The sequence below is a fragment of the Rhamphochromis longiceps genome, linkage group LG12 (assembly GCF_057381845.1).
Source record: "Rhamphochromis longiceps isolate RC_006_pf linkage group LG12, R_longiceps_female_GT1.1, whole genome shotgun sequence".
NCBI lineage: Eukaryota > Metazoa > Chordata > Actinopteri > Cichliformes > Cichlidae > Rhamphochromis > Rhamphochromis longiceps.
Window position 1 is genome coordinate 34,119,471 of NC_140568.1, and position 22,619 is coordinate 34,142,089.

At 39.8% G+C, this 22,619-nt stretch overlaps 2 protein-coding genes across 3 annotated transcripts in view; both read right to left on the reverse strand.

Moving 5' to 3' along the window:
- Window positions 1–13,574, reverse strand: part of msh3 (mutS homolog 3 (E. coli)) — a 54,128-nt gene extending 40,554 nt beyond the window's left edge. The window contains exons 1-11 of one of the 2 annotated variants that reach the window (XM_085425961.1): window positions 13,287–13,574; window positions 13,087–13,201; window positions 12,337–12,620; window positions 12,037–12,246; window positions 11,743–11,859; window positions 11,522–11,639; window positions 11,284–11,423; window positions 10,697–10,863; window positions 2,212–2,321; window positions 1,930–2,044; window positions 1,285–1,369 (exon numbers count right to left, since the gene is read on the reverse strand). In XM_085425961.1, coding sequence (XP_085282087.1) covers window positions 1,285–1,369; window positions 1,930–2,044; window positions 2,212–2,321; window positions 10,697–10,863; window positions 11,284–11,423; window positions 11,522–11,639; window positions 11,743–11,859; window positions 12,037–12,246; window positions 12,337–12,620; window positions 13,087–13,201; window positions 13,287–13,436 — 1,611 coding nt within the window. In that variant the 5' untranslated portion in view covers window positions 13,437–13,574. Of the gene's footprint in view, window positions 1–1,284; window positions 1,370–1,929; window positions 2,045–2,211; window positions 2,322–10,696; window positions 10,864–11,283; window positions 11,424–11,521; window positions 11,640–11,742; window positions 11,860–12,036; window positions 12,247–12,336; window positions 12,621–13,086; window positions 13,205–13,286 lie in introns of both variants that reach the window. The other variant, XM_085425960.1, reaches the window with a different exon arrangement.
- A 1,454-nt stretch (window positions 13,575–15,028) lies between these two features.
- Window positions 15,029–16,306, reverse strand: LOC146657682 (lymphocyte antigen 6G-like). The gene is made up of 4 exons (XM_085427015.1): window positions 16,261–16,306; window positions 15,624–15,656; window positions 15,323–15,384; window positions 15,029–15,217 (listed from the first exon to the last, which is right to left on the reverse strand). Exons 1-4 carry the CDS (start codon window positions 16,304–16,306, stop codon window positions 15,029–15,031), a joined length of 330 nt encoding a protein of 109 aa, XP_085283141.1.
- Between the last annotated feature and the right edge of the window lie 6,313 nt (window positions 16,307–22,619).

Genomic DNA, 22,619 nt, shown 5'->3' on the forward strand with positions numbered 1-22,619 from the left:
AGAGGTTTTCAATCAAAAAGGGTTCAAGCACAGACAAAGCATCCTCTGAACTTGCTAAGTTTGCTCCTACAACCCCCATATTCATTGGTTAGACTGTCAATATTGTACCATTTGGTGAGCAATAGGATTCAGTGAAGTCTATTCCTTTGGAGAGCTATCATGCACCCGCACACAGGAAATTGATTTTTTATTTTTACCAATCACCACAATCTAGACCTCACCTCAATTTCTCTTAAATGAAAATCAGGCAAAAGCAAGGCGACAAAACAGGATTTGTAAGCACCAATCTAAAAAGACCAGTAGTTCCAGTCAGACAATGGGACAATGATTGATCAAATTTAAATCAGGTATAGTTTTTATTCATGAGCCAAATCCAGGAAATGTTCATCACATCTTGTTGTTTAAGAAAAGTATAAAAAAAAACATTTTAAGTGTGTAGCATCAAGTCAATTAAATTTCAATACATGTCATTGCCAGAAGGTCTGCTGTGTCTCACAGCACAATCTCAAGAGAATGGGGGAGTGACTCACTGCCCAGCACCGTGGAACCCGATTGGTATTGAGAAGCTGTGGTAAATGTTATAACATCGCTCAGGATGACCGGTGATAGGTCAGTGCTGGTCATGTCCATGGAGGGACACAGACTTCTACAGGTTAAGCAATGGTATCCTAACAGCCATTAAGTTTCAGTATGAAATCCTTGGCCCCATTGTCAGACTTTATGTTGGTGCAGTAGGTCCCGGGTTAAATCCTGGGGCCTTACAACACCCTGCCTCATGTGCTGAGACTATGCTGGCAGTTCCTACAGCTCCTTTTTGAGCAGTGTATTGTTATTCAATAGCTATAGCAGTGGTGTTGAGGCTTGGTTGTGAGTCAAACTTGCACAGCAGACATAACAACTACAGACTGATTTAAATGGAGCGTCAAAGCAAAAGACACACAAGTTTCAAATTTTGACTTTGCCTGGTGTAATGATAGCCAATTGCAATGCGATTACTAAGCTAACAATGTAAAGGTTTGATCAAAACATTTTAAAATATACTACCAACAACATTGCTTTGAAAGGGAAACGTTTACACGCTGTGTAATGCTGATGGCCAATGCGATTCAAATAGCTGAACCTGCCAGACGAAAATCTGGTGCAGATGTTTCCGTTTACCGATTACTACACACCAGAGGACTATACTGTACGGTGCAGTGCAAACCATTTATCATAGAGACAGCCATCACCCTTTGTTATGTTTAATCAGTGGTGAAGACTTCCAGCTCAGATGTGAATATTTACCTGATTGTTGAGTATTTCTAGATTTCGGAGAGTGCCAGCGCTCAGAGTCATAATCTCCGACTCGCAGGTCAGACGCCGGAAGGAGCTGCAGGAAGTACAAACTCATATAAAAATATAGCATGATGACATTTTGTTTCTATTACAGGGATTAAAGTAATACAAGATATTATTTTCCCTTTCCTGGCGTATAAACACTGGTGTTCACATCAAATGTAAAATAAGATTTAAAATAAAACAATACTGTCATTCTTTTTGTTACACGTAACCTGTTAATCCCTAGGAAATGCCAGAACCAGGGAAGGAAATAACAATCATTTTCAGTATAGATTAATGTATCGATTGATCTTTCAGTATCTATCTGAAATGTCAAAGAACAGAACCAAAAAAAATATCCACAACACGTTCCCAGATTCTACAGTGACATATCCAAATATCTTGTCTTGATTGGTCGAAAGTCGAAGAAAAGAACCAAAGCTGGCAAAATGGAAGCCAACGAATGTTAGCTTAAGAATTTTTGCTTTAAAACTACAAAAAACTATTGATAACAGAATTTTAAAACCTGAAAATTATATTTTTGTCTGCTCAGTGGAAACAATGGATGAATACAGTCGCAGGCTATGTTGCTGAATGTTTGTTTTCATGTACCTTTCACTTCTAAGAACTCGCTCCAAGTTGAATTCTTGAAGGTACTGGATGAGCGGCCCCAGACAGCTGATCACTGGGCTCTCCAGGGACGCGACGCTCGACAGAGAGCGAGAGCCTGGAGGACACACACATAAAAACATGCAACATCAACACACAGCCATGAGTCATGAGCCCACTCCTCAGACACATCTACTGTGCTCTCAATGACAGGATGTGAGTAACTGAGGCGATCATAGTGTAACAGGAAAAATAAAAGCGTTGCAGTGACACAAGCATACACACCTTTCGCCTGGATGTGACAGTAGAACGAGGTGACTGTGTTCATTGCCGAGGCAAACTCAAACTCAGCGCTGTCCCTCCTCTCTACTCTGACTCTGTCGTCAGCCTGAGCGCTGAAGGAAAACAATCACAAACTTTATTTATTTATAACAACACAACAGCATTAATATCAGAGATTAGTGACTGTACAGATACAGAGATAAAGAATATATACAATACTGTGTGCAACAGTCTTGAACTACTATTATTTAACATTTCTCTTAAGAAATGAGAAACACGGGCAGTGATTTATTGATACAGGTACAAACATAAATGGAAACACAGTACACAAAGTCTAAACAATTATGAGGTTGAAATTCAATATTTGGTATGAACCCCCTTTATTCTTCAACATAGCCTGAGCTCTCTAAGGCAAGCTTGCGTGTAATTTCTTTAAGCAGTCTTCAGGAATCGTTCTCCAAGCTTCTCAAAGGAGATTCAAAGCTTTTCTTTGGATGCTAGCTGCCCTTTGTTTTGCTCTATTTTGAGATAATCACTGTTTACTAATGAAGTAGAACTCTGGGGAGGCCAATCCCAGACTGATACTGTTCAATTGTGTGTTTTTCTGTCCATATATGTCAACAATTTTGACAAGATTCCCAGCACTACTGGTTGAAATGCATCCCTAAACCACACCTCCACCGTGTTTTACAGTTTGCTGCAGACACTAATTGTTACATGTCTCTCTTTGCCATCTCTGTGCATATCGATGAAGATTTGGGTTCATAAGACCTGTTGCAGTAGTTGTAAGTCCAGTCCTTCTATAATTTGGCATAGCTCAGCCTTTTCTCCCTAATTCCCTTCTTTAAGAATGGCTCCTTAACAGCCATTGAGCCCATTTATGATGACGATTCCAGTCAATAGTAGATGGATCAGCTGAAGGGTCAAAAAGGTTCTTCGGTATATTGTTATGCGTAGGCACAACTGTTTCATCCATCGAGTTTGGTGACTTTAATTTTTGCTTTTGAGTCATTAGTTGGTGTTAAGTGGCTGAACAATCAAGAAAAACATTCCCTGAAAATGGTCAACTTCAAGAACTAATTTGAAAATGAGAGAAAGTCAAGTCCAAAGAAAAACTTTGAAAGCCCTTCAGAGAGGCTGGAGAACTATAGCTCAAGACCACTTTAATAAATTATAAGAAAGTCTGGCTCTTTGGAAAAGTATAAAGAAATACAAGGAGGCTCAAGACTTCAAGAACATCTTCCTCTGAGAGAAAAACATTCACATAGCTGGACTGCATGTTCCAGCCATCCTTTTGTTTAACTAGAGTCTATACACAGAAATGCAAACCTCAGTCACACACACCTGAACACATTTTCACTGCATTTCCTCGATGCAAAACGGAGATCCGTCGGAGGATCTCCGTTTTGCTATATTCACTCTTTTGGCACTGCTGCTTTCAAGGACTCTGTTACTTTGTCTGCACAGTTGTTGCCAGGGCAACCAAGGCAAACACGTGGCTCTGGACTAATGCCCACACATACACACACACACACTTACTTACTTCATCATATTTCACTTCAGCTACTGTTTGGACTGGGAGTAAGAATTATGTAAAATGATCAATAGACGACATAATGTACAACTCACAGCCTTAACCTTTTTTTTTTTTTTTTAAATCAAAAAATATTTTGAGATTTACAAGAAAAGCGACAACTGCAGGTATCGATTCGGATGAGAGTGCAGCGTTGCATCTCTGCAGAATCCCTAACAGGACCCACCAAGGTGAAGATGGGTTGTAGGAAACTAAAGAAACAAACAACTGGGGGTTTGACTTCTTCATAACTCGTCTCGACTCAGCTGATATCTAAATTACAGAGAGCTTTGATTGGATCGGATTTCATTTCATCTAAACAATAGAAAGAGTCTGCAGCCAGCACAGCAGCTCTTATCATTTTGAACTAAACAAAGGATGTCAAATATACAGCCTGAAGGTGCCAGTAGAGTCTGCTGCATGGGCTCAAATGAAAATGTGTGCAGATAAAGATGGCTGTATTTATAAGTTTTGTGTCCCAAGTTGTAAAGAATAAATCTGCTAAAGAGTGGTTGTCCAAACTGGTAATTTCATAAGCATTATTGCCAGTTCTTATGGGTAAAGTCATTAACTATGTGTGTTACCACATCTGAACAAGAGTGTTAAAGCTAAAAGCCATACAAACAGAGCAGTTTCTTTCATTTACAACAGCAACTTTTCTTTGTAACAATAAAAGTCTGAGTGAATATGGAAAACAATGATATATTACCGAAACTGCACTTTTTATCTTAAAATATGTTAGGCTGTTAACATATATTTGTGGATGAATCCATAAATATGACCATTTTCATAATGTATCTCTTGGATGTGGTGCACGAATTAAAATAGGCTTGATACCCCTATGCCAAAAGTGTAAATAATAACGTTCTGAGGTTGATATATAGTTGAAAAAACGTCAACATTCTATTATTTTTAAACCAGGTCAACAACGTAAAAAACTCATTTACTAAACTAGTTAACATTTTGATGTGGTTATAGTGCAAAAGAAAAGGTCAGAAAATCATCGAAGTGATTATGATTCATTATCTGAGGGACTATGAATATCTGTGTGTCATACAGAGACTGTATATAAAAGATGGGCATAACAACTGAAACATTAGCAGCTGGCTAGCAGCAAACCCTGTTGATTGAGATCATAGCTAAAACACGTCAGGAAAGTGTCAACATAGGGCACAAGAAACTAAACTGTTAACTATTCAACTGGAGAAGTCACTCCCTGCTGGCCATTAGAAAGAATTGAGGTGTAAAGCACTTCCACATTGGCTACACTCTTTAGATCTGGTAACTTTGTTTAGATTTAGTCTACTGGTGTATTAACAATGCACAGTTGTTGAGGAATTTAACTCAAAAACACCAAAAATCAAGTTTATGGGCTCCTGGCTAAAAGGTTAACAGATCATCAGAGTCTTTAGGACTGATCTTCTGGGGTGTGAAAGATTATATTAGGGTTTCATCATAAAATATCCAATAATCCTGAAATATTCCAGGTCAAAATTACACTGCTGTTTGTAGAGCCACTAGTGTAGACAAATTATACTGTAGGTACCATCAGCTCACAGAAAACCCTGTTTATGTACTGTACGAGAAAAAAAATGCTACTTTTGATACTGGGACTACAACTTGCACAGTATTGTGTAAGCAGCATATAATAGCAGCAGATGGTAAATGGACACTTCTCAAGCACACCCCACTGGCAGCATAAGGGGCAGCCTGGGGTTTAGCATCTTTCCTAAAGACACTTCACGCAGACAAAAAGAGTTAGGGTTTGAAATCCCAACTCTGACACTACGGAGGAAAACCTAACAAAGTCATCAAAACCATCCTGACACCACAGCAAAAAACTGGTAAAATATGCCTTGTGGTAATGCCAAGTTTGCAGTGATGGTGAAAAATCAATGAAAATCAGAAAAGCAGAAGGTTACAACCAACAGATCAGAGGTTAAAATGCATAGCATGCAGATTAAAGTTTTCAGATTAGTATCTTATTAGAGATGGCACGATACCACTTTTTTATGTCCGATACTGATATCATAAATTTGGATATCTGCCGATACCGATATGAATCCGATATAGTGTGTTTTTTAATCAATAAAACTTTTGATATCTTGCTGCATTTTGTATAAGTTCATACTCAAGTTTAAATAAACAACAATACTAAAGCTATTCTGTTATACCTGTATGTAAAAAATACACTGCACCCAAAATATTTCATAGTAATAGCAATACTGATCAGTCTAATAAACTTAAACCTGCACCATCCTCCCTATTCTGGTATTTTAAAGAGTACTTAGCAGAAATATTAAGCAACCAAACTAATAGGGTTGCAAACTCCCAGCAAAAAAAAAATAGGGAACCACCCCCACCCTATGATACTTAATCGACGTAATCAACTTTAATTTGATGCAGTGTGAAAAAAAATGCACAGAAATAAATAATTTTTGGCTTGGCCTCAGTTATGGCCACGAGCTGTGGGTAGTGACCGAAAGAACGAGATCGCGGATACAAGCGGCAGAAATGAGCTTCCTCCGAAGGGTGGCTGGCCTCTCCCTTAGAGATAGGGTGAGAAGTTCGGCCATCCGGGAGGGGCTCAGAGTAGAGCAGCTGCTGCTCCACATCGAAAGGAGCCAGCTGAGGTGGTTCGGGCATCTGACAAGGATGCCCCCTGGGCGCCTCCTGGGCGAGGTGTTCCAGGCATGTCCCACCGGGAGGAGGCCCCGGGGCAGACCCAGGACACGCTGGAGAGATTATATCTCTCGGCTTGCCTGGGAACGCCTTGGTATTCCCCTGGATAAGCTGGAGGAGGTGGCTGGGGAGAGGGAGGTCTGGGCCTCTTTGCTTAGGCTGCTGCCCCCGCGACCCGGCCCCGGACAAAGCGGATGAAAATGGATGGATGGATAAATTATTTTTCAAGAATAATTAAATAGATTCAACATCTTTCTTCTACAGAACTGCAGACTGCACAGATCGTACCTTCCCAAAGGAAAAAGTACTATAGCTTACTAGGGTATATTAGACTTAACAGTTACTCTATGCAGTAATGGACTTCTATAAATTTTACATAAGATTAAAACTTTGGATGTACGATTCAGATAATTATTTATTAAAAGCTACACATTTTAAATGATAATAAGAAAGAAAAGTATGTCTTTGTGCCCCCTTTTCCCCGTTCATGCCCTATTGGCCCCCCTGGCTAAACTTTGCTAGATCCGCCCCTGCACAGTTACCAGCCGTCAGCTACATAGAAAAAGATCCTGGTGTAGAAAGTAATGTTAAATAAAAAATCTAACAACAGCTTATCAAGCTTAAACGTTCTGCTGTTGTTCAGCCGCTGGTTTCCTCTTTCTGGTGCAAAGTGATCCAAAAACAAAGAAGAGAGACGGACTCGCGACAGAAAAGCCGATCAGCTGATCATTAATCAGTTTCATGATTGCAGTAGCAGCAGGAGAGGGAGGGAGAGAGAAGAGGCAGTCGCTCCATATAATAGTTGTTAAGCTTAATGCGGGAATGCTTTACAAACATTCAGAGATGAACTTACACACTTGCTTTACTTCTCTCTGGGATAACTTCCTCGGAGATAAAATGCCGGTTTGGTACCCAGGCTACAAATTTTGTGAGGTGCTTTTTTGATATTTAATGGATCGGATTACATTTCTTATTTCTCTCCGATATCCGAGCCAGTGATTTACGTCAGTATCGGACCGATACGTAATATCGGATCGGTACATCTCTAGAATCTATTACTGCAAAGTGAATCCAAAGCTCTGAGAGCAGCCACTGAAATGGACATACACACTTTTAAAAATGCACAGTGTACGTCTGCTTGTTTGGACCCCTTCTAAAACATGACTGTGATCTTACCAGCAGCCAAGCACTTAAACTTAAAATCTTTCAAATAGTGAGAACATTTATGCTCGTCTGACATTGAGCATTTTAGCCGCTTCAATCAGCGTCACTGCTCTGATCCAGACTCATGACTCATGACTTTAGGCTCTGCGTGAATAAAGCAAGCTAATACTTCACCTAGCTACAACCAACCTCAAAGGGACTCATTATCAGCCGCTCTATAGACACAAATCCTGTTGCCAAGGGTTCCATCTCATCAGCCCACCCCAGAGACACACACTGTCACCAAGAAAACCCAGTTAAACTTGCTCACCAGTGTGGGCCTTGCCTTAGTATTTTACTGTATTTACTGTAACCGCAACATGATATAATCAAAATATCAATTATGCATTTATGTATAATTATTCTGGTCTAATGAATTTAACTGAGACAATTAACTGCAAAGAAGAATATACTGGAGAACTTGTCAAAAGCAAAGCTGTGATGGGCTGAGAAGTATTGATAGTGAAGAAAAATGCATTAAATGAAATAAATCTGTCTTATCTTAACAGACAAAGCTGCACTCTACTTTTATGTCATAAGTTGAAAATTGAGAAGAGCCTTGTCTCTGATAAACACACTGCCAGACAGCAGAGCTGTTCAAACACAATAATTGAATTGGCCTTTACAGGCCCGTCTCACTATAATCACTCAACATGGACATCTGAAAAAAGGAAGCCAAGAGAAATAGAGAGAAATTAATACAGATTAACTAAATTGTCTAGAATTAAATTCAAGCTGAGGGTGGTGAAAAAGGAAGGAAAATTGTCTCTAGCATTATAAAAGAGTAGGTAATGAGAAATCTGCCCAGCCAAGGAGTCAGACAAAAGAAAGTAGCAGAAATTTCTCCCATTTATCCAATCATCCTCTGCTAATCTAATCCACTCCACTCCCTCCCACTATCTCGTTTCATTTTCACAGCATAATGCAATCACAAGCTCCCTCCAGAGGATCTCCTCCCCACTGGTGTGAACATGCTGGCTCCAGACTGTCAGCAAAGAGGAGTCGAATGGCAGCACAATGGGAGGCAACAGGTTGATGGATTACATTTAGCTCAGCGTCACCGTTGCTGCTTGTGCTGTTGGTCTGCCAATTAATAAAAGGACAAATGTACTCAGTTTTCCTTTTTTTGTTCTTGTGATTCATACAAGAGCCTGCAGACAATAAATTAAGGCTTTCAAGAGAAGCTCAAGACCTTCAAGACATTCTGATGCTCCTTATGAGCTAATCGCTGGAATAATCGAACCTGATGCTGTTAACTTTTCTGAGGCTAACTTGCGTCTTCATCTGTTTCAAGTTGGTCTTTATGTGTCTATAAGAGTATTTTTCTACTAAATTCTGGTGGATGAAAAGTCCAAATTGTGTTGATCTCACAAGAAGCCAACCTACCAATGAGAAAAGGGAAAACTGTAAAGCACTTGTTTAAACTGATTACAACCATCAAAGCCTCATGTTAGTTATACACACACAAAAAATCCATTAAAAAACACATTATGAAACTTGATCTTTTAAACGACTGAACTGGAGGAAGAACTTTAAATATGTGTAGGCAGGTGTAGGGCTGCTCAATTAATCGAATTTTAATCACGATTACGATCTGGGCTTTCAACGATCATTAAAAATGACTGAGCCGATTATTAGCCCCTCCCTCATTTATCCGCGACACCTTAAAGGCCGGTCCGTGAAAATATTGTCGGGCATAAACCGTCCGTGGCGCAAAAAAGGTTGGAGACCGCTGATTAAGAGGACCCGAGGGAAGCTCGGAAAGCTAAGCAGAAGTTATTTGGAGAGTGACTGCCGTTGGTTGAAAAGAGAGTTTAAAAAAAAACAAACTTCAGTGGTGTTGCACACTATTTTATATTATTTTTTTAAAGTCATTGTTAACCCTTTAAAGCCGGTCAGAGCAGCACGCTCCGTTTTGCGTAACTATTTTTAAATCCCTGTAGAACCTGAACCGTGTAAGCTAGCGCAATAATTTGTTTTGCATATGAAACCGGAGGAGTTGTACTTACATCTGATGCCATCAGCTTGTCCTCGGTCACGGTTTTGTTCCACATATAGCTTTGCAAAAACTGCATAAAAAGCGCTTGCAGGAACAAAAGCATAATATTCCAGAAACACGCTTTGCCGTTCCTATCAGCTGTTCGTAACACTTCCCACAGTGAAATGATGCACATGCCGTTTTCTTTGCAAATTTGCATCATAGGATTGTTTTTTGTTTTTCCTGCAGTATATAAAAATTGCTGTATCTCCAAAATAAAACTATGAAGACACTCAAAATAAATTTCCTGTTGTTGTAAACTATTTTTTGCAACTTTATTGTATTTAAAGTTTTGAGGGATAAACCTCTTAAACTTCTCCAAGTAGAAATATATGTAAACAAAACAAAAGCAATTTTCAATTTTTTTTGTAGTTTATTGCACTTTTTTGCAATTTATGTAATTACTATGCACTTAATGCATACATATTATTAAAATATGGGCTATAACAGTTGTATTGAAAATGGCACTACAGCATGTAAAAAAAATAATATAAGCTCTGGTGGACTTGGTTCTATAGTAGGTCTTAAAGGGTTAAATAAACATCGTCAAATAATCGTGATCTCAATTTCAGTGAAAATAATCGTGATTATCATTTTTGCCATAATCGAGCAGCCCTAGGCAGGTGTGTAACTGCTGTCTTTTTCTTTTAATAAAACTAGTGATATAAAATGACCATTTATTGGGACATATGATGTCTATGATCTTTTAAAATACAGAAGGCTCGGCTGGATCCTGTTTATCCCTGCAGTGAAATCCAGAGTGCTGAGAACCAAGCCGACATTGATTTCCTCATCCAGACTGAGCCTGAGGAGTTTCAAATAAAACAACCGTCTGCCTGCCCGGGGAAACCTAAACCTAATTCTGCAGAATGAAATACACCAAATTCACAAACAGATACAGCTTTGTAAACACATACATAAGCTCAGCGCTTCAGCACGTTTTAGTAATATATTGGTATATATTGCCCTCTAGTGTCTTCCCAGCATATTACCTTGCATTCGTAATGCTGTGCAGGAGTCTCTCGGTTTGCTCTGAGAGGTCGGAGGGCACCAGGATTTCAACAGGATTGATTTTAAGGACACGGCATTCCAGCTCAGAGCGAGAGGGACCGTCAGGAAAACAGTCCAGAAGCACGTCGCCGGTGCTGGGCTGAACTGCCTGCAGACACAAACACATGCTGTGAATCAGATGATGTCAAAGATGTGCAGCTACAGCTCCAAGTTGACAGTTATACACTGTATAAACTGAAAAATGGCAAAGCATGTTCAAATTTTATTAAAGTAACTTTTTGTCTTAAGTGAGCTATTAATCAAGATTTAATTTCTTTACAATTTCTTCTTCACTACACGTGAGTGTGTGGTGTTATTACACTATCAGCATGCAAAGAAACTGAACAGTGAACATTAAATTATTTTAAAATAATACACAACAGTCCCCTAATATGTGTTGAACAAAAAGCCAAGGGGTAACCCTACTTTTAAATTAAATTTTTGATTTTCATCTCTTATACACAGAATAACTGAAGAACAATCAGCCTAATGGCCAGGTGGGATTTATGGATTGACTTATGAAACTCACCACAAGGCCTACAGTGAGCTGCTTCTTCAGTTTGTCCCAATTCTCACTAATACAAAGCAGGAAACTGTCGGGAGGGTCCGACACAACATCATCACAGCCCCCCTCCTCCACATCCCCGAGTCTGCAGACCGGATTTACATCTTTTTTAAAAAACTGTCAAGGAAACTGTTTCAAACAAAGAGTGACAATAAAAAGTTGTTTGAGAACACATGCACACATTCATCATCTATAAGGATACCCTCTCCCACCAAAGTGGACTTGGTGTACAGGGCGCTGAGCTGACGAGTGAACAGAGTATTTCTGTTGGCCCCTGACGCTTTGATCGCAGATGTTTCTGTCTGTTTAACCACTCCAACCTATAAATTAAAACAAACAAATAAAAACGCCAGCAGAGCATGAGTCTAAACAGCTTGCAATTAGTAAACAGTAATCATATAAAGTCAAAGATAAACCAGAAACCTTGTGTCCGTGAGACACCAGCCGTCTGACATGAACAAACAGGCGGTGTGTGGGGATGCTGCACGTCATGAAGTTATGATCCAGATGACAGACGATGTTCAGCTCCTTTGCAGCAATCTGTTCACAAACAAAACGTCCTTCAGCGATCAGTGAAACACAAATCAGGTGCAGAGAGCCACTGTGTTGAAAGAAGAGAATCATCTAAAACATAAGATATGTCTTTTATATTTTATACAGTTTAAATTTAAACTCCCTCTAAATGCATCACTAACACATCTGCTTTTTAGTTCTCACCTCTGCATCCTCTCCAAAGAACCTGTACTTGTAACCACACTCCACAGCCAACAAAGCATCCTTATGCTGCTGTTTCAGCTGGATCACCTGCTGCTCAAGGGGGGTGAAAATGCTCTTTGAACGCCTGGAGGAGGTGCTACAGTCCAATGGAGGACCCAGCTCTGCACATTTTCCTCCTCCTGTCTTGGCAAACTGAGAGAAGTGAACTCCCTGCAGAAATAAAAATACATCAAATCTGTTACGATGTAAAAAGTCACACTTGCTTTTTCAGTGTTATCAGGTACTTTACTTTTTGCATACCTGTTTTGCAGCAGCCAACCCCAGATCTGCCTTTTCTTTATCATCCTCCTCTTCACCTTCATGCTCCCTTTCTGCATGCTGCAGTCTGTGTGTAGTTTCAGGTTGACCTGTAGCACAACGAGGAGACCAATCACTGCTTTCCTGACCTGCATCAGCCGTCTCTGTTTCTTCCCGGGTGACGCTGCTGACGACACTGGGCTCAGCCCCGCAGGTGAAGCCTTTCAGCTTCTCCAATGTGGAGGAGCACAGGCTGCCTGCTTTTCGGCTCAGCGTCAGCTTTGTGTCTGAAGAGAGAAGACAAGTACTACAGTCACATCAACAACAACTTCACTTTTTACCCCTCAGCTGTAAGAGGCTGGATTTGTGAATGGATTTGTGAATGCAATAACACGAGTATGAGGCGAGGTAGGATTCTGATATTCATAGCACACGTGCTTCTACTAAAAATGTTGGACAAGTTCAAATCTCGGTTACCTCAATCTTTCTGAAAATATTGTGAATGCAGTAACTTAAGAAGGAAGTCACCAAGGATTTTTAAAATTTTACCGTAAGTGCATCTACTAGTGCATCGAGGGGTAGCACTGGAGGCCAAACAAATGCGTTATGGGCAGAGTTATCTCATCACAATCTATACCAGTGCACATGTTGTTTGGAGAACTGTGATGCTGCTGGGCACTGGACAGATATAAGTGACTTTATTGAGGGTTTAGAAGATCATGGCATATTTTTCTGTCTGAAGTCAACACTCACCTTTAATGCCCTGACAGGACGCAGGCTCACACTCCACATCCTCCGCCTGGTGGTCCTTTGGAGAAGGCTTAACTAGTTTTCTTGGCAATTCCAATTCATCATCAGATGAAAGCTTCTGCTGGAGGACAAAAATGAACTGCACTTCAGTAATTAGCATTGAGTGAAGCATGTCTGATATGTGCGTGTGAAGCTCAACTCACGTTGCCTCTTGAAAGTTGCTGCTCTGCAGGATTTGGGTTAATCCCGCGCTGCTTGTTGGAGGCAAAGCTGCTGCTGCTGCTGCTCAGTCCTCCGAAGTACCTGCTGATGGAGGTCTGAGTGGTGCAGGACTTTTTCAGAGACTTTGGCATGGCTTACATTTGATCCATAATAACAAGTCGCATAAAAATGAATTTGCTTGTACAATAAAGTGCAGAGCTTTGACAGCCGGTGTCCAGCTTTTCAAAATATAGCAGCGCATACGATGAGGTCACAGACGCGTAAATGACGCGCGCCTTCTTCTTCCTCTTTGGTTAGCAGAGGTTGGCGGCTCCAGGAGCGTTGCTGCCTCCTCCTGGTTTCGCCAAATATTCTACTCAATGCATTCTGCTCTGTGAAATCTTACAATTATACACTCTTCATCACCGGAACTCCTCTGTAACGTGTATTGTAGTTGATTTCAAGTTTATTTCATCCTGAAAAAGTAAAAGACTGAATTGTAAACTGTTGTTTTTGCAAAACTTGTCGTATTTTTTGAACATTTTTCATTTTTCTCATGGGCCGGATTTCAAGTAACGAATATGAACAATGACGTGTCTGTCAGCAGTTTGAATGATTGTATGCATGTTAAACAAACAAAAACAAAGGATTAGGAGGAGAGGAAGCAGATCTGGACGGGCTGATTTGTAAACCCAGCCTGCTCAGGTGCACCGCACTTCTACTTGGGTTATGTCTGGAAGACAGAACAGCACAGCAGAAAGCAGGCGGCACCAGGGGGCAGTCTTGTGTTTTAGAGCAGCAGATAACTGAAACAATCTGTCAAACTTCATACAAGCCCAAATGCATGTTTGTCCCTCTGCAAACATTACTTTAAAAAATGCCATCATTTCCATCCGAGGTAACAGCTGTTTTGCCACCGCGTGTCAGGCACTCTATAAACTTTCAGAGGTTTTAATCGTGTTTGCATATTTTTGACTGCAAGTAAGTCATAATTATAACTTAAAAACTTGTTTAGAGCTTCTCTGTTAAAAAAAAAAAAAAAAAAAAAAGAGAGAAAGACACAGATTCATAAGTAAAGCTGTGTAAAAAGATGCCTTCATTTTCTCTCTAAAAACAACAAGGAAATAGCTCCTTTAAAGTCTGGTATTCTAGTAGTCTAGTAATTGTCGAATAGAATACTTATTTAGCTTATAGGATTTAAACTAATAAATAAAATTATAAACAAGGAAACCAGAACACTTCAACTTGTGAACATCAGCCCATCTTAACCTGCCTGTTGATTGACCAGTGCTAAATTCCTTTTAAAATACATAAAGAATTATTAACAACAACAAAAAAAAACTCCCAATAAAGAAATAAGAAACACATGCACACACAAACAAACACAAATACACACGTTGAAATATATTTTCTGTTTGGATTTTTATTTGCTTTAGGAAAAGTGAATATTCCAGAAATAAAATATTTGAACAGGACAGACCCTGATTAAATTGGAATGACATATCAAAATGTCAGTGACAATTTTATGTCACATCATTGCACCGTTCATAGAGTCAGAAAAAAGTGCAGCATGGAAGCAAAAACATTACATTTAAGCAATACAGTATTTGGATAAGTCACACCCAGAACCCAGCCGATGAAAGTAGCATTGATAGTTTTATTTCATATTAAGCACTTCAAAGTTGTTTATTTCTTCCCTGCTGGTACAAAATGTGCAGTTTGGAAACAACATCATTCCTCAGTCTCAGAAAAGAAATTTGAGGATGGCTGAAGATACCAGCAGCAGGATGGCACTGGGACCAGTTGGAATAGCGCTGTTACACAGCTCCGCTTCACAGCAAGACATAGGCCAAACACATGCTGCACTGTTCAGGCAGCCCTTTGTAACTGCATTAAGAGCTGTAAGACATGAGGGGAAAATTCTCAGAAAGAACTTTAAAAAACATGATGTGACCAGGAGCCAGCAGACATTCAGCATTTGTGTTTAGTTTTAGACAGAGCTTCAGATATGAGATAACAACTCACCCAGTACTCTGACGGTGTAACAACGGTCAAAGCCATAACCACAAGATGTGGTCTCTGTGCAGGAATTAGGATTGGTGTTCAAGCAATTCACTTGTATTTTTAATTTTATTTTTATTCCTATTTATTCTATTCATCCCCTTCGTATATTTTATTTATATATGTCTCTGTATTTATATATGTGTGTGTGTATATATATATATAATATTCTGCTCACGCTCTGTAACTTCTGTCGGTGCTGTGCTTTTGGAAACCGAATTTCCCAGAGGAACCCACCCGAGGGATTAATAAAGTTTTATCTTATCTTATCTTATCTTATCTTAAGCATGTGTAGCATTTCAATCCACATGCTATAGAAATAAGAAGAACACAATTTCACACACATTAGAAATTACAGGGGGTATTTCTTTTTTTATTCTGAAGTGTTGTCAGAAAATGGGTCATATATAAGGGGTGAAATCTTAAGAAGTCTTCTTAGTCTGGAAAATATCCCCTACTCACCACAAAATAAGTAAATATGTTTGTTATTATAGTAATAATAATGTATGTATAATATATACCTTTATTGATCACCATGGGGAAATTCCTCTTTGCATTTAATCTATTCACTCAGTGAAGCAGTGGGCAGCCAGCAATCTAGGCACCCAGAGAGCAGTGTGTAGCGACAGTACCTTGCTCATGGGTACCTCAGGATAGCCATTCAGTGGATTGGAACCCCAGGCCACCACTCTACCTACTGAGCTATCCCTGTATCTATTCCTTTCTTGACCAGGAAAATTAACCAGGAAATGAATCCTATGTAGTCTGGTGTATTCTACATTTTTTAGACCTAAAGTTTCAATTATTAAACAAAAAATATATAAAATCATATCTGTTTCCACACAAGCCTCACTAACTCATTATTGAGTTGTTACACTATTTCTTTAACCTTTAACCTTTAAACATTTTTCTTACCTGCAGACAGAGTCACACTCAGGATCACAGCTCCATAAAGCTGCATCATGAACTTTTCTTTCTCAGCTCAACTTTCTAGTTCACTTTCAGAACCGGAGCTTTTGTATCTCTTTAAAGAGCATCCTACCAAGTGGTTGTTATAACCACGCCCCCTAAAGTGACACCACTGTAACCCTCACCATCTTTGAAAATGAAGACCAGAGTTTAAACTAAGCTAGAGTGTTACTCAATAAACTATCATACCCAAACAAAGAGAAAAAAACAGTGAGAAAATAAGTAGCAAAAAAAAGGAAAAACTTGGGTCAAAAGTTATTTTGATAAGAAATGGTAAATTTCATCGTATTTCTTCTGAATCACATTATTGCACCAATCAGAAAATCAGAAAAAAGTGCAGAATGGAAACAAAAACATTACATTCACGCAATACAGTATTTTGACAGGTCAAACCCCGAACATCTCTAAATGAAAGCTGAAAATACCAATGACAGTTTTATTTTATTTCAGGCACTTCACAGTTGTTTATTTTCTTCCCCTAAAATTAGGGGGAAAAAAGTGGATCACGGAAACAACATCATTCCACAGCCTCAGAAAAGACATTTGAGGATGGCTGAAGATACAGGCAGTAGGATGACACTGGGACCAGTAGGAATAGCGCTATTACACAGGTTACCTGCACATCAAAACATAAGCCCAGCACATAATGCACTGGTTTGGCAGCCCTTTGAAATTATTTTAACACCTGCAAGACATATTGTTACTAACAGCTGGTTGACATTCAGCATTAGTACTCAGTTTTAGATAGAGCTTCTGACATGAGAGAAAAACCATGATCTATGCTGCTAGTGTAACAACAGTATAAGGTGTCAGGATTTTGCATCAAGTGCAATGCATGAATAGCACCTTAACCCAGATGTTATAGAAAGAAGCAGAACACAGATTGAGAAACAGATATAAAAAATGCACATCCCCCCCTTTCAGCAGGAAGTGGTGGTGGTGTGCTCCAATCATCCTCTCAGTGTACTTAAGTGTTTTAAACCCTGGCCACCATCTTTTGTCTGGCAACTCCCAGGGATCATGACAAGAAGCCGGTAAAAGAAACAAAGATTAGTGAAAATAAAACCAAAAATAAGAAATGAATTGGTATAAATACAGTGGAGCAAAAAAGTATTTAGTCAGCCACCGATTGTGCAAGTCCCCCCCCCCCAAAAAAAATGATGACAGAGGTCAGTAATTTGCACCAGAGGTACACTTCAACTGTGAGAGACAGAATGTGAAAAAAAAAATCCATGAATTCACATGGTAGGATTTGTAAAGAATTTATTCGTAAATCAGGGTGGAAAATAAGTATTTGGTCACCTCAAACAAGGAAAATCTCTGGCTCCCACAGACCTGTAACGTCTTCTGTAAGACGCTTTTCTGTCCCCCACTCGTTACCTGTATGACTGGCACCTGTTTGAACTCATCATCTGTATAAAAGACACCTGTCCACAGCCTCAAACAGTCAGACTCCAAACTCCGCCATGGCCAAGACCAAAGAGCTCTCGAAGAACACCAGGAACAGGATTGTAGACCTGCACCAGACTGGGAAGAGTGAATCTACAATAGGCAAGCAGCTTGGTGTGAAAAAAATCAACTGTGGGAGCAATCATCAGAAAATGGAAGACATACAAGACCACTGATAATCTCCCTCGATCTGGGGCTCCACGCAAGATCTCATCCCGTGGGGTCAAAATGATCATGAGAACGGTGAGCAAAGATCCCAGAACCACACGGGGGGACCTGGTGAATGACCTGCAGAGAGCTGGGACCAAAGTAACAAAGGTCACCATCAGTAACACACTACAACGGCAGGGAATCAAATCCCGCAGTGCCAGACGTGTTCCGCTGCTGAAGCCAGTGCATGTCCAGGCCCGTCTGAAGTTTGCCAGAGAGCACATGGATGATACAGCAGAGGATTGGGAGAATGTCATGTGGTCAGATGAAACCAAAGTAGAACTTTTTGGTATAAACTCAACTCGTCGTGTTTGGAGGAAGAAGAATACTGAGTTGCATCCCAAGAACACCATACCTACTGTGAAGCATGGGGGTGGAAACATCATGCTGTGGGGCTGTTTTTCTGCCAAGGGGACAGGACGACTGATCCGTGTTAAGGACAGAATGAATGGGGCCATGTATCGTGAGATTTTGAGCCAAAACCTCCTTCCATCAGTGAGAACTTTGAAGATGAAACGCGGCTGGGTCTTCCAACATGACAATGATCCAAAACACACCGCCCGGGCAACAAAGGAGTGGCTCCGTAAGAAGCATTTGAAAGTCCTGGAGTGGCCTAGCCAGTCTCCAGACCTCAACCCCATAGAAAATCTGTGGCGGGAGTTGAAAGTCCGTGTTGCTCGGCGACAGCCCCAAAACATCACTGCTCTCGAGAAGATCTGCATGGAGGAATGGGCCAAAATACCAGCTACTGTGTGTGCAAACCTGGTAAAGACCTATAGTAAACGTTTGACCTCTGTTATTGCCAACAAAGGTTATGTTACAAAGTATTGAGTTGTATTTTTGTTATTGACCAAATACTTATTTGCCACCCTGATTTACGAATAAATTCTTTACAAATCCTACCATGTGGATTCATGTATTTTTTCACATTCTGTCTCTCACAGTTGACGTGTACCTCTGGTGCAAATTACTGACCTCTGTCATCATTTTGGGGGGGGGAACTTGCACAATCGGTGGCTGACTAAATACTTTTTTGCCCCACTGTATATAAGTAGATTAAATGTGCGCACTTACAAATACAACTAATGTATTTAAACCAATAAATCAACTTACTGTAAACCAAAGTGCGCAATTGTGTTCAGATGAAGAAATAAATAAAAATACATAAGAGTGACTGACTTTTAGAGTGTGACCATGGGTGTGTCCATCACAGTATGGCTCACCCATACTGCTGTTTCTCTCTTGTTACAGGCCTATCCTGCTGTGTTCTTGTTGCTGTTGACTTTTATTGTCTTGTCATTTCTAGTGTTTTCTTGTGTCTGCTGGTGCCTTGTTTTGGTTTAACTTTCTTTTGTCATATTAATCTTGCTATGGTCCATTTGTGTGTCACTGCTACATCGCACTTTGTTGGTGCCCAGCTTGGGTGTGCCTGATGGTGCTTTTAATTGGAGTTTTATTTTAAAAGTGTTGTGTGTATGTACTCGTGTTTTTATATTATTCACTGAGCTGTTGCTTCTGTCTTTATTGCTTGATTTATAGGTTTATTTTACTTTTTTTTAGTAGAGACACAGCCTAAACAGAATTGGTCCTAGCACTTAACCCTGTGGAACTCCATAATTAACCTCAGTGTGTGAAGAGGACTCTCCATTTACATAAACAAATTGGAGTCTATTAGATAGATATGATACAAACCACTGCAGCGCAGTACCTGTAATACCTACCACATGTTCTAATCGCTCTAATAGGATACTATGGTCAACAGTATCGAATGCAGCACTAAGGTCTAGCAGGACAAGCACAGAGATGAGTCCACTGTCAGAGGCCATAAGAAGATCATTTGTAACCTTCACTAAAGCTGTTTCTGTGCTGTGATGAGCTCTGAAACCTGACTGAAACTCTTCAAATAAACCATTCCTCTGCAGATGATCAGTTAGATGTTTGACAACTACTCTTTCAAGGATTTTTGATATGAAAGGAAGGTTGGAGATTGGCCTGTAATTAGCTAAGACAGCTGGGTCTAGAGATGGCTTTTTGAGTAAAGGTTTAACTACAGCCAACTTGAAGGCCTGTGGTACATAGCCGATTATTAAAGATAGGTTGATCAGATTTAAGATTAAAGCATTAATTATTGGCAGGACTTCTTTGAGCAGTTTTGTAGGAATGGGGTCTAAAAGACACGTTTATGGTTTGAAGGAAGAAATTATTGAAGTTAACTCAGAAAGATCAATTGGAGAAAAAGAGTCCAAATGAATATCAATGGTACTAAGAGTAGCTGTAGATGATATTACATCTGTGGGATGATTATTGGTCATTTTTTCTCTAATGATAAAAATTTTATTTGTGAAGAAGTTTATGAAGTCATTACTAGTTAACATTAAAGGGATGGTTGGCTCAAAAGAGCTCTGACTTTTTGTCAGCCTGGCTACAGAGCTGAAGAGAAACCTGGGGTTGTTCTTATTTTCTTCAATCAGTGACAAATAGTAAGATGTTCTGGCTTTGCGGAGGGCTTTCTTATAAAGCCCTGATGAAGTACAACACAAATACTATGGCAAGGGGGAGCCAGGACGCCAGCGGGAGATATTATCATCCCCACCCGAGATTTTTTTGTTGTTTTTGTTTTTTGTTTTTTGTGTATAATAAGTTTTCATTATGTATTGTGACCATGATTTGTGTAAAGTGATTTCAATTAATAATAATAAAAAAAAGATTTCTGCTGCTTTGTTCTTACTTCTTTTCTTTTTTTCTTATTTTGTTAATAAATATATCATTTTTGTAACCACTGTGTTGAGATTATTCTGTTATCATATGTTACCGTATATATGTAATCAAAGTAGTTGAATTATGATACTGTTGTAGATCATATTATACCCTTTAATATAGAGTGTGTGATCAGTATGTAGTTTAGTCCTCATTATACTTTTGAGTTAAAAGAACATAATCATTTTGTAGTTCATTAGATAAGTGTGCATCACTCTGTATCCTTGATCGGCTGTGAATGTCTTACACTGTTTTCTTGACATGCTTTATTGCTGAATCATAAAAAGAAAGGTTGTATGCAGGAGATTCTGTGCGGAGGGCCTTGAGCTGCTGATAATGGGAGAAACAGACCACATACCATACCCCCACCTTTGCAGGGAGCAGAAAAGACAGGGAGCCGAGGTTATAATTTAGGCGCCGTACGAGAGAAAGAATGTGAATGTTTAGGCTTTTACGACTAGGGGGGGGGGGCACTAGAGGGTATAAGAGCTTGAGTAACCCTCCACTAGTTTGAGATTTGCTGTGACCCTCTTCATGCATCCCCATCATGATGGCTTATGCTCATAAGTATTGAATTGTATGGAAATAAATGATTGTTGATTGAGCATTTATACACCGAGTACTGTCCTTCCTTCAGCCCAAAGATTCAAAGAATTGGGAGATTTTCAACAACTGCTATGCTGTGTATCACAAAGAGCAGCAGCCCACCATAACTCTTAAAGTAGGAAAACAAGAAGCTTCATCAACTATTCTTTATCTATTTTCCATATTATTACAGACATGTTTTAAGTTTTCATCTGGGAAATTAGAACAAAATGATGATTTTATAATCCTATCTTGAAATCAGAGTACTCTGAATTTTACCTATGTAAAAGTTCAGCAACAACTAAAATAATTATTTGGCAGACGAAACTTTTTGATGATGATGTTTATGTTTAAGTTCATTAGGTTTGCCAAGTTCACTTGTTTATTAGATGCCCCTCGTGTTTTCTACCCCTGTATTGAAGTTTACCTCACCCTTTATGTGTTTCATGTTTGTGTGTCTTATGTTATCAAGTCCTCCAGTCTTCGCTGTGTGTTCGTGTTTAATCTGTTTTATCGAAGAATTGAAGTTTCTTTTGTTAATTTTTTTAAATGATATGTAGCGAGCCTGAGGCTCAGTGCCCTTTTATCCTTTTAATGTGTTGTGTCCTGTGCAGTGATGGGCAGTGATGTGTTACAGTAATCAGATTACTTTTTTCAAGTAACGAGTAAAGTAAGGGATTACTGTTGCAAAAAAGGTAATTAGATTACTGTTACTCTCCGTAAGCGTTACTAAACCTTGATTTTGTTTGCGAGAGTGTCTTATGACAATGACGTAAGCGCATGCCACGTTCATGGTGAGTCTTTGATTTTATTTATTTTCTGCTGTGTTTTACTTGCAGAAAATGGGAACCCTGAATCACTTCAGTTGCCAGTTCCAGTGTGTGGGGAGCTATACCGGTGGGTGATGGGCTCCGCCAGGGCTGCCCTTTGTCACCGGTTCTGTTCATAATTTTTATGGACAGGATTTCTAGGTGCAGCCAAGTGGCGGAGGGCTTTTACTTCGGTGGCCTCAGAATCTCATCTCTACTTTTTGCGGATGATGTGCTTCTGTTGGCTTCATCGGGTGAGGGCCTCCAGCTCGCACTGGAACGGTTTGCAGCCGAGTGTGAAGCAGCGGGAATGAGGATCAGCACCTCCAAATCTGAGGCCATGATTCTCAGCCGGAAAAGGATGGAGTGCCCACTCCGGGTCAGGGACGAGATCCTGCCCTAAGTGGAGGAGTTCAAGTATCTCGGGGCCTCTTTCATGAGTGATGGGAAAGGGGATCTGGAGATCGACAGGTGGATTGGTGCTGCGGCTACAGT